Raw genomic sequence first — 20295 nt, 5'->3', positions numbered from 1 at the left:
GATGTTCAGAAATGAATTTTATAGTATATGATGGAAATCTTCAGTGGGAATGAAATATGAGTTTAATTCGGATTCATGAGAAGAGAAGATCACACTGGAATGGTTCACTCATGGGCAATAAGCACAAATGCTAGATTTTCACTAGGTAAGAATGGATTTGGCTCAAGAATTTTTGGACCTATTTAAGCATCTCTTTGTAAGCTCTCATAACCCATACAATTCACTTACTGTCTTTCTGTCCCTTACTATCTGTATATTAACCGCAGATACAGCACAGAATATGTTAAATGTGCTTTTACTTGTTTTTCTCTAATATTGATTACTGTGGTTTTACCACTGCAACAATACCTTCCTGCTGCTGCATATTCTTTCACATCTAACTGAAGTAGTGAAAGACATATTCTGACAGACATGAGTTTATGAATATGCATGGATGAGGTCCCTTTAGGCTTTTGTAATCAGTATCTTTGCAAACCAGCTGCTTACAGAAAGGATAACATATAAATGCCGATGGGGAATTGCATCCTGGAAATGACACGTGTCTTCAGATTTAACAGTGTAACTGCTCATAACTTGCTCATAACTGAATATATTTTGCAGATCAATAAGATATACTAACCCTAAACCAGAATAGTTGAATGGAGAAGGCAAAATAATAATAAAAAAAAAAAAAGAAAGAAAAAAAAAGTGGGAAGGAGAAAGAGAATGAGACAGTTTTAATAGAAATACAATAACTGAAGCAGAAGTGTTTATTTATTTATTTTTTTTTTTTTAAACTATGACCCAGCACACCAATCTCAACATGATTTGAGGAAATACAAAGTTGATATGTACTTGATGTATACAAAGTTGATGTGAATAAAAGTTGAAGGATTTCTCTGGTGTATCAAAGCTTGCTGTTTTCTTAATTTTAAAATTCCTCTAATATAATTCCTTGCATAGACTGGTTTTGTTCCTTAATTCTAAAGGTTGGATCTGAAAAACACAATTATACATATATAAAGAATTGTGTTCTTTGCATCTGGGTGTTTCCAGCCAGTGTTTATATCATATTTCTAAGGAAGACTTGCATGTTAGCTTCAAGAAATTCACAAAAAGGCTGTGCTGAAACTCAAAAATAGCCATTTTTTTTTCCAGCACTGCAATCACTAATACACCTATTAGTTTCTTTAATTACAAAGAACAGAAATAAAACTTATCCTCTTAAAAATAAATAAGAAGGAACTTCAAGTGTAAAGTTCAGAAGGAGAAAAAAAACATGTTATATGAAAGTGGATTCAATTTAATTCCATTTTAAAACTAATTTCAGTGAAATAAGAACTTCAATCTTTGTAAGATTTTGGTTGGAATTATGCAACTGTTTCTGTATGAAGGTAAGCTAAAACTTGTCTGTGTCTGTGCACTTGGAGCATGCAGAATATGCTGCAGTAGAAATAAATTATTGCTTATCACTATTAATACCTTGTGCCATACGTAATGCTTTTCTTTTTCTGAGAGGGATGTGGCTGCCTAGATTTATTAACACAAATATTAAAATCAAATATTGACATGGTATTGGGGTCAAGGCAAACTGAACTGAATTTCTCTTAAGTTAATTGTTTGATTATTTTGTTTCAATGGAATAAGAGTAATAAAGACTTCATTTGATCATAAATAAATGTACAGTAGATATGCAGACTGTGATCAGATTTTTCAGATAAAGATTTTTTCAGATTTAGCAGGTGTCCAGCAAATATGAAGCTTCCAGTTAAAAAATGTTTCCAATCATGTGCAAGTGTTTAAGTTATTTCCAATTTAACATCCTTCTCAACCTTTTTAGGCAGAGTAAATGCCTTGCCTTCAAGATGCGAATACTATGGCCCGAGTCCAAGAACTCTTATTGTGTGTTGTATGCTGTGTAATGCTATAATCTCTATAGTGGAGCAATTTTTAAGTTTGTGTTTTGAGCATTCTTGTGTTCTCATTAGATGCCTTCTTTGTCTTGCTCCTGTATGTGGTTTATTATACCATCTGATTATAATATTGCTTACATTAAAGCCACTGTGCTAGAACTGAATTCACCTAGACAAATTTCCAGCCACCCCCACAGAGCCCAACCGACATCTCAGAGCCATTACCCATACTGGCAAACTTGATTCCCAATCGAAATGTCAGATTCAATTTTAAGAGCAAAAACAAAGTTTATAAAATAAAATCATAGCTTGAGAGAGAAGAGTATTTTGAGGAATTTTAGTTTCTCCACTGGGTAGGAGCAAGGAATAGATGTGGGACATCTCCGTCCATGAAAACAAAGGCACACTCAACAGGGGAGCTCAGGGAGCTAATGGAGGTGGTTTTAGCTGAATAGGTTCCTGATACAGTTGGTTGAGAGAGAAAAAATCTCCCCTGGAGTTGATAAACAGCACCTGCATTAACCTCCTACTCTGAATCACCATCTATAGGAGTCTAATTTTTTTTTTTGCTGTTTAGAGAGCCTAGGCAGACTCAACAACCGACTGAGCCATTGATGTTAAGTAACTGAAATCAGGTGATGTTAAATTTTATTATGCTTTCTTCTGTTACTGTTCATTCTCTCTAGAAAGACTCAGGACAAATGGGCCACAGGTCACTGTAGATACTTGCATATAAATATCAGTCAATGAAATGCACCATTACTAAGCCTGTTCCTCATCCATTGCTCAGGATCATGGTGTTCTTACTGTTCTTCTCTCCCTCAAATAGTAATCACAACCTCCCATGACTGACCTCTTCCCAGGGTTTCTCCTTTGGGCTGGGTCATCTGCTTCATTGTTACCCATCTGAGTCAGAGCGTTTTCATCCCCAGAGCAGATGTCTGGGGAAGATCAAACCAAAGCAAGCACAGAGTAGAGAGTTTCCTTTAGCATCTTACCAGCTTTCAGAAATTTGCAGCTAAGAGACTTCTGGACCCAGAGCTGGTATTTAACAGCCATCAATGTGTATTTCTTCTGATTTGACCAAGTGCTTTGCTGTTAGGCCAGAAGTGGGGGCACAGTGTCATCATGTTGTGACTTTGCTATACTGCTGTGGTTTCAGAGCCTGCCTCACTGCCCACAGTTTGGAGTCCCTCCTGCGCTGGGAGTGAGTTTACCAGAGAGTGCCCCAAAGTGCTTTCATGGGCATGGGCTGCCAGCTCTATGGAGACACAGTAGCCACACTCCCTCCCCAGGGCATGATTTCTCATGTCTTAAAGCAAGCTCTTAAAGTGAGATGAGAGGCAGCTATAGAGCTATACCTTGAAACAGAAACAGGAAGCTACCCAGACATTGGACAGAGTGAAAAGGAAATACAGCTTTGTCCAGAATTTAATTCACTGTAGTGGATATTCAGACTCAAAAGTTTATGAGTTTTGGTCTTCAGTGTTGTGACAGGGAAGACAAAAGAGAATGAACATCACTTTTGCCTACTTATTAAGGCTCCCAGTGGATTTCAATTCATGATTGTCTCAGAAAACAGACAAAATCTGTTTTTAGAGGCAGGACTGGGGCATGGAAACTCAGCACATCTTAGGAGAATGCTATGAGGTCACTTGGGTGCTCTAAAAGTCCTTCAAGTGCTATGGAAGAGCTTTAAAAGACAAGAGGAATGTTCCCCTTCCCTCAAAGTATGAATACTTGGTACCCCAAAGTTAGTTTTTATTTATTTATTTATTTATTTATTTTTATGACTCAAGTTTACCTCCCTCTTGTAGAGGAAATGAATTATTTTTTATTTTTTAATGAGTCACTAAATCGTTTTTTTTGTTTGTTTGTTTGTTTTTTCCAATAGATCAATAAACATCATTTTGTGTGTTGGTTATAGGCTGCTAAATCATTTTTTCTTCAAGTTTTTTTATTACCCTAAAAACCTTACAAACACCAGTAAGCACCTGCAGTTTTAGCGTATTTGAATTTAAGAACAGGTCATCAGTGAAACTCATCAGAGTTCTCAGAAAAAGAAAAGCATATGACCTAGATCCTCCCTGTGTACTTTGACACCAAGGTTTGTTCTCTTCATAAAGACAGAGTAAGATATCAGCTGCAAAACTCCTTTGCTTCCTGCCTTCACTCCCTAACAAAATAATGCAAAGCTATTTGTTGGAGATAGTTCTTGTTGTAGGACTGTGATTTACCAAACACACAGACCAGCCCCTCAAGGGATCAGATATTTAATAACTTAATTTCCTGAAGAACTGTAAACTAACCAGATGTAACCTAAAGTCTCAAAGGTATCAGATTAGGAAATAAATTGAAAACTGACAGGAAAAGTGCAGTTTTCAACACCAGCTAAGTATAGAAAAATGCTTAAAAACACTGCATCTCTACCTTAAAAACTATGTTACTTAAACAGAAAAGAATTTATGATAAAAGCTATAGACTAAGGAGAAAAATATTTGAATTCTCCCCTGTGGAACTGAATTCCTTGCCATGGAAAGGCTGTTCTTCAAAGCACTGGAACTCCTGAATCCTAGTACCAACTCTTATGCTGAATCTCAGAATGAAATAAGCATTGATTCACCTTGATTAATTTTTAAGCAGATTAAAACACTCAGGCCACATGTAGACACATTTGCCTTTCTGAGTAGATTATATCAGTATCTTTCATTCTACTGTAATCTGCAATGATATATACATATATATTTAATTTTTCTAAGGTCGCATTCGTTATATACTTACAAAGGGAAAATATTTTGCTAGAGCATGCATGTATATAGAACAAGAATTAAAGTATTTGTAGGGAAGTATTTCAGACAGTATTTTGAGATGTTAGTGAGAAAGCATTTTGATATTATGATTTTATGCATGTCTGTCTATCTTCCTTTTAATTTATATATCAAGTTTTCCTATCCTTTTCTAAGAATATCTTTGTCTGCTACCTACTAAGTTAGTCTTTTTTTTTTTTCACTGTTTTCGCACAGCTTCAAAATCTCTGATTCAAAAAGAATGGTAATAGCACTCAGAATGCTAAATATCCAGTGCCAAAAACCATTTTATTTTCATTTGTCATTTTATTTGGGATCAGATGCTTCACATAATTTGCTGTCTAGTCTGAGTTGTTCACAGAATGCAGACATGCAGTTCCTCCTGCAGAGTTCCTTTTTCTGAATTAGTTGCAAATACTGTCTACGACAATAGTGATTCTACTTAACAGTTTTTTAGTAAAGCAGTATACTGTGGAGTCACAAGTCAGGTTTGTATCACTTCACTCCTTCAGCTGTCTCCCAGAATGGCGCTATATTAAGCTCACATTATCATCCGTCTGTTCCTAACTATCAGATAACTACTGTGGAGAATCCAAAGCTTTTCTTGATGGTTGCATTATAAAAACATTTCATAAATCATTTGATTCGGTGCTCGAGGCTTGTTAAATAAACATTGCATTATATCCATCTTTCACCAACTGAAAAGAGCAGAAAAAGAGATATGGTGTCTTTACCACACTCTGAATTTTTAAGTCTCCTCACCACTTTTATTTCACTTCAGTTTGTCATTCGGAAAGGTTTCTTGTAGGATTTATATATTTTCTCATTATTGTTTTGACCTTTCTTTTTCTTCTTTTCTTACAGTAAAGAGAAGATTTGTTTGCCCAGTTAAATCATATCTAATAGAAACCTGTAGATGTACTTATTTGTTGTAGTCACTTATGGTGACTACATAATACTTACTGTGTATTTACTGTAATTGGAACATATTGTCCCCTTGGTGGACACCGTGTATCTGTTCCAGTCAGTCCCTTGCTTAAAGTGATCATGCAAAGTTTATTTCAGGATCAAAAAATAGCGTGACTTCATCAAACTTTGAATGTGCTGTGAGAGAGCAGAACAAATGCCAAAGCTCATTGTCAGATCATTGGATTATTTTAAAAATAAAAAAAAAAAAGATAAAAAAAGAAAAAAAAAGATTTCAGAGAACAAAATTCAGCGTGGAATAGCATGGAAACTGAAGCATCTTCAGATAAGATCAAAAAAAAAAGAATTTTTGGCTATTTTAGATAATAAAATTAATTCAAAGGAGGGAAGAGGAAATGGTCTCCATTGGTAGTAAATGCTACTAAAATTCATAGAATCATAGAATCATTAAGGTTGGAAAAGACCTCCAAGATCATCTAGTTCAACCATCCCCCTCCCACCAATGTCACCCAGTAAACCATGTCCCTAAGCACCACGTCCAGTCTTTCCTCGAACACCCCCAGGGACGGTGACTCCACCACCTCCCTGGGCAACCCGTTCCAATGCCTGACTACTTTCTAAGAAGAAATGTCTCCTCATTTCCAACCTGAACCTCCCTTGGTGCAACTTGAGGCCATTCCCTCTAGTCCTATCACTACTTATCTGTGAGAAGAGGCCGACCCCCAGCTCCCCACACCTTCCTTTCAGGTAGCTGTAGAGAGCAATAAGGTCTCCCCTGAGCCTCCTCTTCTCCAGATGGAACAACCCCGGTTCCCTCAGCCACTCCTCACAGGACTTGTGCTCCAGGCCCTTCACCAGTTTTGTAGCCCTTCTCTGGACACCCTCAAGTGACTCGATGTCCTTCTTGTACTGAGGTGCCCAAAACTGGACACAGTACTTCAGGTGCGGTGTCACAAGAGCAGAGTACAGGGGGACAGTCACCTCCCTGGGACGATCACATCCCTGGTCCTGCTGGCTACGCTATTCCTGATCCAAGCCAGGATGCCGTTGGCCTTTATGGCCACGTGGGCACACTGCGCGCTCATGTTCAGGTGAGCATCAGTCAGCACCCCCAGAGCCTTTTCCTCTGCACAGCTTTTGAGCCACTCTCCCCCAGGCCTGTAGCGCTGCATCAGGTTGTTGTGACCAAAGTGCAGGATCTGGCACTTAGCCATGTTAAACCTCAACCCATTGGCCTCTGACACTACCTAAAATTATGCCACCTAAAAAGTTTGAAAACAAATGTATAAAAAAACAGCCACAAGCGATAGGAAAGGTCTAGGGCACCCAGATGTCTACCTTGCAGAAGCTGTTCATGTTCTGCATGAGTACTTAAAGAAGCTGAAACACAAACTTTTCAAAAAATCCAAGTCTCTGCATTGCATTCTGAATTCTTTTTCCATGCGGAACAGCCACAGGTGGGGTAGCAGTTACATTTTGGGAAATTCTTTCACTAGTATTTGTCTCTGAGTTTATCTCTGATTAGCTGGCATGGGAGCTCTATGAATACTGGTAGATACATGCCCAGGTCTGTTTTCTCTCCTGACAACTGGACTTCTAAGTAACCAAGACAAGATGGCCACAAGATGGCTGTGTGGAAGAGTATTAATTGACCCCAGCCAAAACCACCAGCTTCTGAAAAATTACAAGTCCACCTAGTCAGATTCCATGGTGGGAGAATGTTTCATAGCACTATTACCTTTTCATGTGGGAAAAACAGGCATAGTCTTTTAACATTTTACTCTGAACTTTGTAAAATCTTGGGTACGGATTCTTTAAAAATTCTTATTAAAATAACTTGAATGAGATACTTGGAATGAGAGATTATTTAAAATGGAATTAATACATTAAGAACTTCTTCAGTCTTTTGGGTTCAGTTAGGATATCATAGTGACTCGATAAAAGGATGAATCAGAGTGGGCTGACAAACAGGCAAAAGAGTAGAGAAAAAATATTTTTAAGGTCTAATTTTGTGACTTAATGTGTATACATCTGTAAAAAATGATGATTTCATCTCTGATTAGATGCAGATTATCAGCGCTAAGAGCAGCACCGAGCAATATACAGGAAAGCCTGCCCTATGAGATTTTAAAGAGATGCATGTCTTATGTGAACCATCCTTTTGAATGCAACCGGCCTACGCATATGAACATAATAACTCAAATATATGTGCAAGACCAAAGTGTGTGCTTAAGAAAAATTTTTGCACTTCTGTTGCTTTTAATAAATAGCTATGCTGATTCCACAAAGAAAATAATGAATCCCTACCACAAAAAGGTAATCAGAGGGGGATATTCTTGCAGCTTTTTTAATGGGGAAGGTATTAGCAGATAAATACTCAGTGATTTCTTTTGCGTCAAGAAAAATAATCAAAAGAAAAACAAAGATCTGTTACACTGCTGTGTTTTTGTTTGATGGCTAGTTCCAAAGACATAGCACCAAAACCTGAATAAGCTGTAATGACAGTAGTCACATAACAACTCTGAACAAAGTAAATATGTAATATTTAGTCATTACTCCTCCAGTCAAACCTATTGTCCTGTGAAATGCAATACCAAACACTTTTTAAGTTTTATTCTGCCCATATTGGTCTCGAAACTATATGCTGAGTCATTTGCACCATCTGTTTTCTGTGCACATATCAGCAGAGAGAAATGCTGAGAAGATTCTGAAGACATCTGTTTATTCCACTGAGCTTACCAATTCATTTTTTTTCCTTATATCATATATATGTACAAACTTCCTAAAATTTACTCGTCTTCCTGGCACTTCTTAAGATTTTTAGAATAACAGCAAAATTTTTAGTCTTCCAAATCTGATACCACCTTGCCTTTGTTTACTAGGTTTAGGAATCAACAAGAGAGTCTTAGCAGTAACAGCTGTGATAAGAAGTATATGTTTTGCATGGCAGTACATTCACCACTACACGAGTTTTGAAAAAATAAGCATTGCAAAGCTTTTCCACTGGACACCTTGGTTATTTGTTGTGGTATTCAAACAGCATTTTTAAAAACTGAAATGGTGAGATAGAATTTTGCTGTGATTTGATATCTAAGATTTTAATGAAACTGTCATTCTAAGGTACTGTTGAAACCAGATGCAGTAAATTATGCAACTGACTGATGGACAACTATGAATGCTATGTATTCATACTAAAATGTATAGGTGGATGTATATGACAAGTTTTATTTAAGGGCCCAATTCTAGTGTGATGTCTGAGTTACAGGCATATAATTTAGTTGACACAGGTAAATTACTGCCAATGGACATAGCTTGTATTCTGAAATGTGAGAGCAGATCCAGAATTTGAAGATGTGTAGGTGACAAATTAAGAGCATGAGAAACTTTAGAGGTCAATAAGGCTTTTTTGGAAAGTTCACTGTAACAGTTTTTGGCCACTAAATTTAGATGACACAGGATTTAGTAAGAAACACTTGTCCATTTCTCTAGTTCTGTTTGATATACTAATTAAAAGTGTCATAAACATGCAGTTATAGCCTTTTCTTAGGATGTCTTTTTGATTAGTTGAACTGTGTTTTAAGTAATTATTATATTTTAGAAGTCTTTAAAAGGCTGTTAGAAATAAAAGCTTGCAGGTAAATAGATAGAAATAAGTCACGGTAAGGTTGTGTGAGATACAAGTACAGTTAAATCAAATTCCCCTTGGAAAAGATTGTAATTTTTATAGTAACTTTGACAAGCAGCAGTTCATCTCCTCAAGATTTTAGGGCGGTGTTTCCTTGGGGCCACTGCTGCATTATTTTGTGTGCTGCCATGCTATCAAGGATGTTTCATACTTTCTTCAACCTTTGAAGCCCTATCCTGAATTTTACATTTGTTTTATGCAATTGATTTCTGTGACAATGTTAAAGCCAGAGGGTTTATGTACTGTCGAGCTTCCTTCACTGCTCCCAGGTAAACCTGGTATTGCCTGGGAGGGTGTTTATGTGGCCAGCTCCATGCAAGAGCATTTCTAACAAAGTTCCAGAGCTTTGAAACACTTTCTAATACTTTATAATTTACTAGTATAGACACAGTCTGTGTATTTCCTGTCAAGATTTATAGCTGTCTTTACTCCTTCAGAAATCACTTGCCTTCAGGAGAACCCAAAGGGAATGGTGGCCATGAATGAGTGTCTGTTACTGTCTACTAGGCAAGCTCTTTGAGTTATGGACAGGCTACTTGTCCATTCCTACTGTGGCTTTGGGGGGGACAATTAGAATTCTGAGTCCAAGATCACTGTAGGAATCATTTCACTTATCGCCTAAGTCAATCTTTGCTCCACAATTATAAAGCATCCCCCTGCAAATTGAGACACACACAGTTTCTGTGATACACACGGTATCTGTGATGTGAAAGGAGAAAGGAACTGAGTCAAAAATTTGGAAAACAACACTGTCTGTGCAATAGTCTACTTGTTACGAGATTTCAAAACCAATTTATATCTCAATGCAAGGGTATAGCTGAGGGAAGATAAGTTGTGCCTAAGGGAATGACTACAATGTGGGCGTGGAATTGAGTTGTCTGATGACAAAAAAATCTCCTCATGAAAATCTCCATAGTTTCCAGTAAAATAGAAACCCTTTTTTAATCCACTGAGTAAAATAATTTGCCTTTTATTTTTGTGCCTTAGAAGATGCCACATGACCTTTCTTACAAGCTGAAAAGTTAATATTATACAAAGATATCTGTAGCAGATTTGAAATTATGAGACAAAGGTGCAGGAAGAGGCTTGGAAACAGATCTTTAAAATCAGGAGTGCTCAGTGATGAATATATATTTTAGGATAACTGCTAAGTTAATGTATATACTTACAAAAATAATTGCAAATGATGAGTTATCATGGTTTCCACAAATGTGAAGATTTCCTAATGTTATCAAGCTAGATTATGTAATCAATTCTTGGATAAACAGCTTTGATATTTTTCACAATTACAGTCTTTAATAGTTTTTCCAAATTAATGTCATTTCATTTAAAACATTTTAAACTGATTACTGCTAATCTGGAACCAGTGATCAGCCCATTGTCAACTAAGAAATCAAATGCCCTTTTTTACTGATTGGTTGAAGATATTTTTTTTTTTCCTTAATCTAAAATATTACCATTTAGGGAAACATTTAATTAGGGAAACGTTTAATAAAAAGCTGAATTTGTAAACACTGGTCTATTTTCTAGGATAGACTTTTATTAACTCAGAGATATTATCTGTGAATGTAAAAATTGCCTTATGATGTAAGTGCAAAAATGCTCCTTAATAAAAATGCATGCAAGCTAGTAGCAGAGGAGTGGTCACTATGATTTACTTTTGTACAGTGAAGAGCAGCAAACCTGAATCAAGTGGTGGAAAATTCCAACCTTTCACATTGAAACAGTTGTTCCTGCCAAACCCTGAGATTATACAACACAAATTGAAAAATAGTGAAATAATTATTATTCGTTTTTTATTTACTAACTTTGGTAGTAACATTCATGATTTATAAAATTTGATATTAGCACCAGTGTTCTTTTTAAGTGGTTTCTACATTTGGGATAAATTGGTGAACAACACAAGTAACAGTACTGAAATTTGCACTTTCCATAATGATATTTTTTCAGCATCATCTTTAAGAAAAAAAAACAATCCATAGAAACTAAAAAGACCACCTTTTGAGACTGGTTCTACAAGAGTTGACTGATTATTAAGAAAAAAACAAAAAACAAACAAAAAAAAACATTGGCATGCGTATTCAACAACAAAATGTTCAGACAAATCCAAGCTGAATTTAAATCTTTTTTTTTTTTTTTTTTTCCCAGACATTTTCACCAGGTCTTTTTCTCATTCTGCTAACCCCTTTTTACCCAGCTGAGGACCAGCTCCTCTGGACCATCCTGTGACAAATGTCTGACATGTGCCTTGCCTATAACAAAGTCTATCACAATCTCATTAGTGATGTCCAATGCTAATTATTTAACAAAATGGCTTTTTGAGATGGTCTTGACTTCTTATCTGGATTCAGATGAAATCATGACTGTTTGAATTGTTGGATCCAATTTTCGCTTATATATGTAGGTAGATATATATGGTTTATTTTGTTGCACATATCTAGTTTCTATTTGATCACTGCAACTGCTTAATTCCTTCATGGTACTTCTTCTCAAGTGGTATTTTATGTACTTTTCATTCAACCTCTTACATATTTAGTAGAAGGCCTATTTCCTAAATTTCCATTTTAGTATTCTTTTCTTAAAGACATTGGTATTTTACTTACCATTTAATTAACAGATTTTAAATGGATCTCAGTCAAGAAATAAAATCAGCAAGCTTTAGATTTAAATCAAAAATTAAAAAAGTAAAAATATAATTTTATTGAAAGAACTTTGAAATTTATCACACCAAGAGTATAATAGAAAAGATCAAGATCAAGATAGACAAGATCAAGATCAGCATTTGTTTTTATTTAGTATTTATTATAGTTATGCTAAAAAGTACAGTTTAGGACCAGGATCTGCTGCATACAGCCCTGCAAGAACTGTAGAGGTTCTGATCTTTAAGACTCTTTAACACTGTGTTTTTAATAATACTACATGTAGCCTTATTTATTATTATTATTTTTTTTTTCCCAGCAAATTGTTTATTTTCCTCATTATAGTCTATGTAAACCTATAACTGCTAAGAAGTTTGGAATGGATCTCTAAAAATAATGGTATCAAAAATGACTGATACCAGCTGGAAGTAAAGCCCTTCAAAATGGGAGATGGAGAGGAAAGCACCTGATTTTCTGAGCATTTGTTAAAGCCCCAAAACAAAAACAACAATATCTGATTTCCTTATTATTCAGTGAAACCCACCAATGATCAACAATGTTACTCCTCTAATTCTTTTTTTTTTTTTAGTACAGACGTTGAAAACCTATTGCTTAACAGAATTTACAGCACAAAAGTTTCATTTGTAAAGAAAGAAAACTTCACAAATATGAAAACTTTTAACTTATATAGAGAAACAAGTGGAAAAGTAGAGAAACCTTTATTTTTTAAATTATTATATTACTAAATATATGATACTTTTGTTATCTGCAGTCAAAGAATGGTTAGCTTATTTCCTATCACCAGCTATTATAGCTCATAGGGGTCTAGGCAAAGCATTTGAAAAGATGAAAAATAAGATCAGTCAGTAATCTTGGCATTTAAGATGGCAAGAGAGCAAGCTGCATATCTCTGAGAACAAAAGAATATTTCAGCGAAGCTTGCATGAGTGAAAGAGAGACACAGATATTGATATTTCACATGTAAGTTTTATATAGAAATTTTACCACTGATTTAGACGTTTGCTTGTTTACAGAATTATTATTTTTGGTCCTGTATGTTATACCCAATACTGGATAACTGCCTAATCTTATTAATGTCATCTCAGTTCTTCCTTCTTCACTTCATTTCTGAAATTATTCTGAGTTTTTTGTGAGAAAACACTGTGTTTTCTCATGTACTCTGCGTGCCTCCAAGCACAGTTTGTTTTCCTGGGCAATGGATGATCAGCAGCTATAAAACAGTTCTCATTTCATTCCTTTGGGAAGGAAAACAGAAAAATCTAACCAAGACTCCTCAGGCTTTTTGAACATGGTAAAGTGTCTGCTATTCTCTGGGAATGCCCCCTTTGGCTGTCTGTAATAATATATATATAATAATCTGTAAAGCTACAGATATTAAAAGCCTCTGAAAGAGCTGCCAGGTCCTTCTAATCTCCCAGAGAGAGTTGGAAGAGGTAGCTGTATATCAGAAGTACAGTACTCATGCAAATCTCATGAAGTTTCAACAATGGCGAAGTGCAAGTTTGTTCACCTGATCTGGGGCAATCCCAAATATAAATACAAGCTGAGTGATGAGTAGATGGAGAACATCCTTCAGGAGAAGGAATTCAGGGTATTGATTGGTGAAAAACTCAACGTGATCTGACAATGTGCATTTGCAGCCCTGAATGCCACCTGTATCCTGGGCTGCATTAAAAGAAGCATGACCTTGAGGGAGGTTGAGGGAGGTGATTCTCCTCCTCTGCTCTGCATTTGTGAGACCCCCACATGGAGTCCTGCATTCAGCTCTGGGGCCCCCAGCACAACAAGGACATGGAAGTATTAGAACAAGACCAGAGGAGGGCCAGGAGGATGATCAGAGGGCTGGAGCACCTCTCATAAGAAGACAGGCTGAGGGAGCTTGGGTTGTTCAGCCTGGAGAAGAGAAGGCTCCTGGGAGACCTTAGAGGAGCCTTCCAGTACCTAAAGGGGTCCTAGAGGAAAGCTGGAGAGGGACTCTTTGTCGGGGAGTGCAGTGATAGGAGAAGGAGTAATGGCTTTAAACTGGAAGGGGGTAGGTTTTGATTAGATGTAAGGAAGAAATTCTGTATTCTGAGGGTGGTGAGGGCTTGGAACATGTTGCTCGTGGAAGTAGTGGATGCCCCATCCCTGGAGGTGTTCAAGGCCAGGCTAGATGAGGCTTTGAGCAACCTGGTCCAGGGGGAGGTGTTCCTGTCCATAGCAGAGGTTTTGAAACCAGGTGATATTTAAGGTCTCTTCCAACCTTAAAGATACCAACCTTCCATTCTATGATTTTATGATTCTGTGACTCAGGAATTCATCTTTTTTGAGCCATGTGGCTATGAACACAAGTTTGCTATGTTTGCCAAATAAACAGAGTTCTTTTGAATCGAGATGCTGCTGGTATAAACAGAAATTATGGGACTAAAAAGGATAAACAAGAATATAACAAATACATTTATTTTTTTTTTAATCTCCTTTGGAAGCCAAACAGCTGACAAAATGAAATGTGGTTGTGTGTTAAAATCAGCAACTCTGAAAAGAAAGAAATGGGGCCCAAGGATATTTTCATATATACTAAAACAGAGTACCACCTTCTTGTGGTTGATAAGTCTTCATGCTCTGATCTTTCTAATCCTTCTGCCATGGACTGTAAAATAAAATTGACCTTTAGTCTGCTTTTAATTAGGTTAACTCCCAAGTTTGAGAACACAGTCATGTTTAAAATAGCCAAATGTATTTCACATCACTGTGCTAAGTACTGCCTGGCAGAATCTCTGACACTTTATCTAAAAATTAATTTAGAAGGAATATTCTTTCTTGTGCACGGATACATTACTAGACCACTCTTTCAGAGCCAGTAATCAGTGACTCCACTATTCATGTACGAACATATTTTTAATTTCAGCTGCTTGCTGGCTCAGTCACCTGTCTCTTTTCTTGCAGAATGATTCCTGGGGAAAACAGTACTCATACGCACTCTTCAAAGCCATGAGCCATATGCTCTGCATTGGTTATGGAGCCCGTGCCCCTGTCAGCATGTCCGACCTCTGGATAACCATGTTGAGTATGATAGTGGGGGCTACTTGTTATGCCATGTTTGTTGGTCATGCTACTGCCCTCATTCAGTCTCTGGATTCTTCACGGCGACAATATCAAGAAAAGGTAACTCCTTTTTATGTACCTTTGTAAGTTTTGAAGTAGTTTAAAGAAATGTTTTAAGTGTGGAAGAGCTCTTACAAGTTTACAAAAAATGATCTAGTATCTGAATCCTGCTGTGAAGATTATTGAACACAAAGGAATTCAGGAAACACCATGGGCTAACCATATTCCTGTACTACACCCTATCAGTACTTAGCCTAGGTAAGTTGAATGGTGGCCCTGAGGTTGGTCACTTAGGTATGTCTATACAACTTCCTGTTATTCCTTTCAACTGCAGTTTAGAGATAAACTTCAACAACAAAATAATGGCCTTTGAATGAGGACCAGTCCCTCATAAATTAGTTTTGTTTGGAACCACCTCAAGGAAATGCTAAAAGTAAGTCTTTGTTTGCATTTTAATGACACTGTTTACTCTTTAATCCATGATCTATTAGGACTTCTCCAGAGGTAAAAGGAACAGTAGTCATGGGATAGAAAAGTAGAGAGAATTTAGTGGAAGAAAAAGAGTTCTTTACAAAATAGGAAGAAAAAGTGTGTTCAATTCTTTGTTAGTTTCCTCATAGGTATGACTAGATTTAAAAAGATGTAAATCGGTACAGAGTCAGGAATGAGCATGAAGATGCACTAACTAGCACTGCCAGTTGTGCAATAAAAGGCAGAGGCAAATGTGAGTGAAGCTAAGAAACCCAGTGATGAGGCTAGGAATGTTGTCATAAGGAAGAAAGAAGCAGAATCAGTATGAAGATCCCTCAGCAAGGGACACTAAGGATGTGTAGAATTAATGAGATGCTTAAAAGAAACCAAAGTAGGATATTGTAGTAAATGGGGAACTGGAGAGGTTATGCCAGGAGAGAGGTCAGCTAAACTAAGCAGTGAAATCAGAGTGTTCAAATCAGCAAATAAGAAACATGGCCTGAGCAGTATTATTTGGCATGGGTCCATAAGAAAGTCCATAAAGGCAAACTGAGCAGAAATTCTAGTGTAAGGTAATATAAGCCAGGATGAGAAACCTGGCAGAGAGTGAGTAAAGGAGAGGGTGACCCTGGCATGTGCTGAAGATGAAAAAGAATGGGCTGAGTTTGCTGGGCAAGAAAAATGGAAAAGTCCAAAAAAGACCTGTGAGTAGAATGGAGTAGGGTGTTTTCCTTACAGGCAGGCAAAGAGAAAAGAAGGTGAATGTAATGTGGAAGAGTTTACATTCGCTTCTGTTCAGCTCAAGCTGCAACAAGACAACAAAGCCAATGTATCAGAGACAGGCAGAGATAAGGGATGTGCTAAAAGTCCAGTTATAGAAAAATTAGTTGGTGGCTGATACATTAATCTCACAGCAGTTTAAAAGAGAAGTTTGCAAGCAAGAAAGCCCACACAGTATTACCTTGAAACAGAAGTGAAGACAAAAGGTTTAGAAGGAGAGGATGAGTGAGCATGACAATCTCTAAAAAATTCAGTGCTGTCAGTGGGCACATGAAATTCCCTAATCCATTTCGGTACAGGGTCACAGGGCTTTTCCTGGTTTAACCCACACTAACTGTCTTGTTGGTGCTAGCCAACATGATTCATGATCTCTTCTGCCTGCTGAAAGGGAAGCAATTTTATCAAAATGAGACATTTATAGGGATCTGTGGGACAGAAGTATCTTAACAATAGACATAAAAGGAAGGTTAAAGAAGGAAGCCCCATGCCTAGTATAACTGCAGTTTCATTAGAGGTTAGTATATACACACATATACATGTACACAGATGTATCAAACCAGCAGAAATGTCACCATTCACCTGGAACCTCATCATAATCATTATCCTCAGGCCTTTCTAGATGAAGCATGTTATCACAGTGTTTTGAGCTACAGAAATACAAAGCATGTGTAAAAATATTCATAATTTATGTTAAGTAAACCCAGACTGCAGTCTTTATTAAATATTAACATAGAAATGCATGGTATTTTTTAATCCCACAGTTCTGGACATTTTCATTCTTTATTCATTTTTTTCATGCTTATTTTTTTCCTGACGTCAGAGGCACGAGTCTAACATGGCATTCACAATGAGGAATGAAAGAAGTGAGACAGAAATTGTATATTTTTATGCTTTAGAAAACATTTCTCTGTCTTTCTGGCAGCAATTTGTATGCCAATTATTACACGTTAGAGTTAAATGATGTCTTAACTAAAGAAATTTTCTGCTGACTTCTGAGGCACTGAAATCATGTGTATCATCAGCTATAACAACTATGCTGACATGATTGTATATTCTTATCCATTGCTTTATCATAGTTTGATAAAACATACTTTGAAAGAAATCTTTGATTATAGCCTAAGAATTATAAAACTATTACCAAAGTATATTATACATATATACTTTTTTTTTTTTTTTTTACTGTGTGCTAGATAAATAGGTATTTCAAGGACCATTTTGTGCTATCTGTTTTGTCAGCATATTTTTTAAATTACAGGCAGATAAAAATAGCTTATATTTCATTTAAATGAGACTCGAGAAAAAGGTAAATCAACTCTCTAGCCACATGTTTTAGGGTTTTAATAAATATACTGTAATATCTTCTTTTACCTAGTGTATTGCTTCTTCTTTTTCCTGGAATTCAAAAGTTGGAAAAATCATAAGAGAGTGTGACTTATTTATATATATTTTTTGTGTGTGTTGAAATGATAAAATAATCTTTTTTTTAGTTTTACATGTGTAGGAATGTCTGTTTCTAGTCTCCATTGTTTCTTTTTTAAGAGATACTGAAAATAATGGAATTACCACAAATTGCTAGGCAACACAGAATGATAACAGAGATGACAAAAGAGCTTGTTCTTAGGTCTGAGTAACATCATGCCAGAATCTTATCCTTTTTTTTTTTTTTTTTTTTTTAATGGTCTTTCTGCTGTAGTGCTGTAGCTAAAATGACATTTGATCCAACTAGTGGAAGGAGAATTCTGAATTCTGGTCCTTCTTACACTGAAAGCAGCTAGAGGTGACAGATTTGCTGAGATCACCTTATCTTCCTCATTCAGATCCTCCCAAAGCTCAGGGCATGCATAACTAGAACAGACATAATTCATAATGGAAGAAATAAACACAGGAAGACAAGAGGGAGTTTTCATTAAGCCAAATATGTCAAGCACCATCTAAGAGCACCTGCTAAGAACTTGACCTGTGCCAAGCTCTGCATGCTGAGAGAAATCAAAGTATGGTGAAGCAAATATTGCTCCACATGTTTATTGTTGTGAGCCAAAGACATAATTTATCAGAGGAAATTAACCGTGATTATTAGCTACCAAATGTAGAAGGTGGAAGATGAAATCACATACCACGAATTGCTACGAAAAAAAAAAAAAGGCTACATTGGTACATTCTGGTCACTTTGAGGAACAACTTCATAGTTTCTTCTGCTGAAGTAAGCGGAACTGTTCTCAGAAAAAAATCACCTCTCAGAGTGCATACGTAAATCAGAACTTGATTTCAATGACTGAAGTACCAAGGCATGTCAGAGGAGAAAGATGTCGAAGCCACATATACTACACCTGTATTCTCTTTTCAATAAGAAAATCTGACAAATCATTCTACCTTATGAAAGGACAGATGAAATCAATGGCATCTTAGCACTTTCCCTTCCCAGTCTTTGGTGTATGTTAGAAATGAATGCAGTAGTAAAAAGAAATCATATTTTAAGTAATAAATGTCTTGAAATTTTCTAAAATCTCTGAAGTCACCATATCTAAAAGATGTTTGCCTCTGCTAAGGCCATAAAAATATCATCATAATAATAATTAATAAATAATAACAATAACAATAATAACAATAATAACAATAATAATAATAATAATAATAATAAACAGCTCTCTCAATATACTGAATGCTGTCCTAATCTTGAGAAGATATGTTAAATCATTATTACAGATATGAAAGATTTCTGAGCTTGACATCAACTTCAAATACCCCAAAGGACATCTTCTAACCCTATACTCTGTTTTTATCTTATCTCTTAATTTATGGTCTTTTAGTAACTTCAGTAAAATTAGTCTAGTTCAAAGAGAGAAAAGGACCTAAAAGTACTTTCTAGAGAGAAAAAGCAGTAACTGCATATAAAGATAATTTAAAAGGAATTTGCTAATTGGTTTTGGGTGTTGTTATATAGAAAACATCATGATTTGAAGCACAGATTTCTCATTTTTCATTTTCTTTTTAGGTATCCAAAGAAATGTTTACAAATGAATAACAGGGTTAGCACAGGAGGACAGCTTTAGATTGTGCAGCATCATGCCTTTCATCAGCTTTATGAGTCTGCCCCTCACTGCACCAGTTTGGATATCTAAATTCTTGGTGAAGTGCATGGAGAGAGACACACCTGATGTGCAATTTAAAGAGCAGCAAGCTCTTGGGCTGGTTGGTGACAGCAGTGGCTGAGGTGTACCTCCAATTTCTCCCTTCCCCTATGGCCTGCAGCACGTACTCAAAACACCTTGTGCCATGAGACATCTGAGCTCCTTCCTCCAAAAGCAGGGAAGAGGGACTACCTTTCCTTCCTGAGGCAACCAGCAGAGCAGATGATCTGACTCCCCTGCCCAAGCAGCAGCTGGAGCAGAGGACAGTGCTGGAAGGGTGAAGGCTTCAGTTCAGAGCTGACCCGTGCCTAAGCGCTTCAAGCAGAAGCGTGTCCCTGCTGCCTACTCCAGGCTTCTTGTGTTGCGATGAGGAGCAGCAGGTGGAAAGAAATGTGAAAAGGACTGTCCTCACCTCACCTCAGCAGCTCAAACCACATTGCTTTGCAGAGAGGAATGGGAAATTTGTTGCACCCAGAGGTTGAAGGCAAATGGCTGTGACTCCCTGGGGAATAACATGCTTAGCCCCTCCACCTTTTCCAAGGGACATTTAGAACGGGTAATGAGAAAACCCACAAACACTGCTGATAGCTGGGACAATAACTTTTCTCAGAAAAACAACATAAATGCTGGGGCAGAGAGTTGTGCAGTTACTGTAGTGTGCAGGGCTGAATGCAATGAACTGGCAGTACCATGGAGTATATCAAGATTTGGTCACCCCTTACTCAGCTGGTAATGCCTCTGCATTTTCTTATGAAGAAAAGAAGGCATATTTTCCACTTTTTCTAAAGTGTTAAGCATGTTGTGGTTAAACTCAAGGTGGAATAAGGCATATATCATGTTCTTAGTATGCTCATTAATAAA

At 36.7% G+C, this 20295-nt stretch overlaps 1 protein-coding gene across 2 annotated transcripts in view; it reads left to right on the top strand.

Annotated features, from left to right (window-relative positions):
• Window positions 1-20295, top strand: part of HCN1 (hyperpolarization activated cyclic nucleotide gated potassium channel 1) — a 205417-nt gene that overhangs the window by 118626 nt on the left and 66496 nt on the right. The window contains exon 4 of one of the 2 annotated variants that reach the window (XM_080573170.1): window positions 14897-15115. The exons of the other annotated variant lie outside the window; for it this stretch is intronic. Coding sequence (XP_080429296.1) covers window positions 14897-15115 — 219 coding nt within the window. The remainder of the gene's footprint in view (window positions 1-14896; window positions 15116-20295) is intronic. 2 annotated transcript variants of the gene reach the window in all.

This window comes from Anser brachyrhynchus, assembly GCF_964034855.1.
Source record: "Anser brachyrhynchus genome assembly, chromosome: Z".
In the NCBI taxonomy this organism is placed as follows: domain Eukaryota; kingdom Metazoa; phylum Chordata; class Aves; order Anseriformes; family Anatidae; genus Anser; species Anser brachyrhynchus.
The sequence above is the reverse complement of the archived record's forward strand: the minus strand, read 5'-3'. Positions and strand labels throughout refer to the sequence as shown.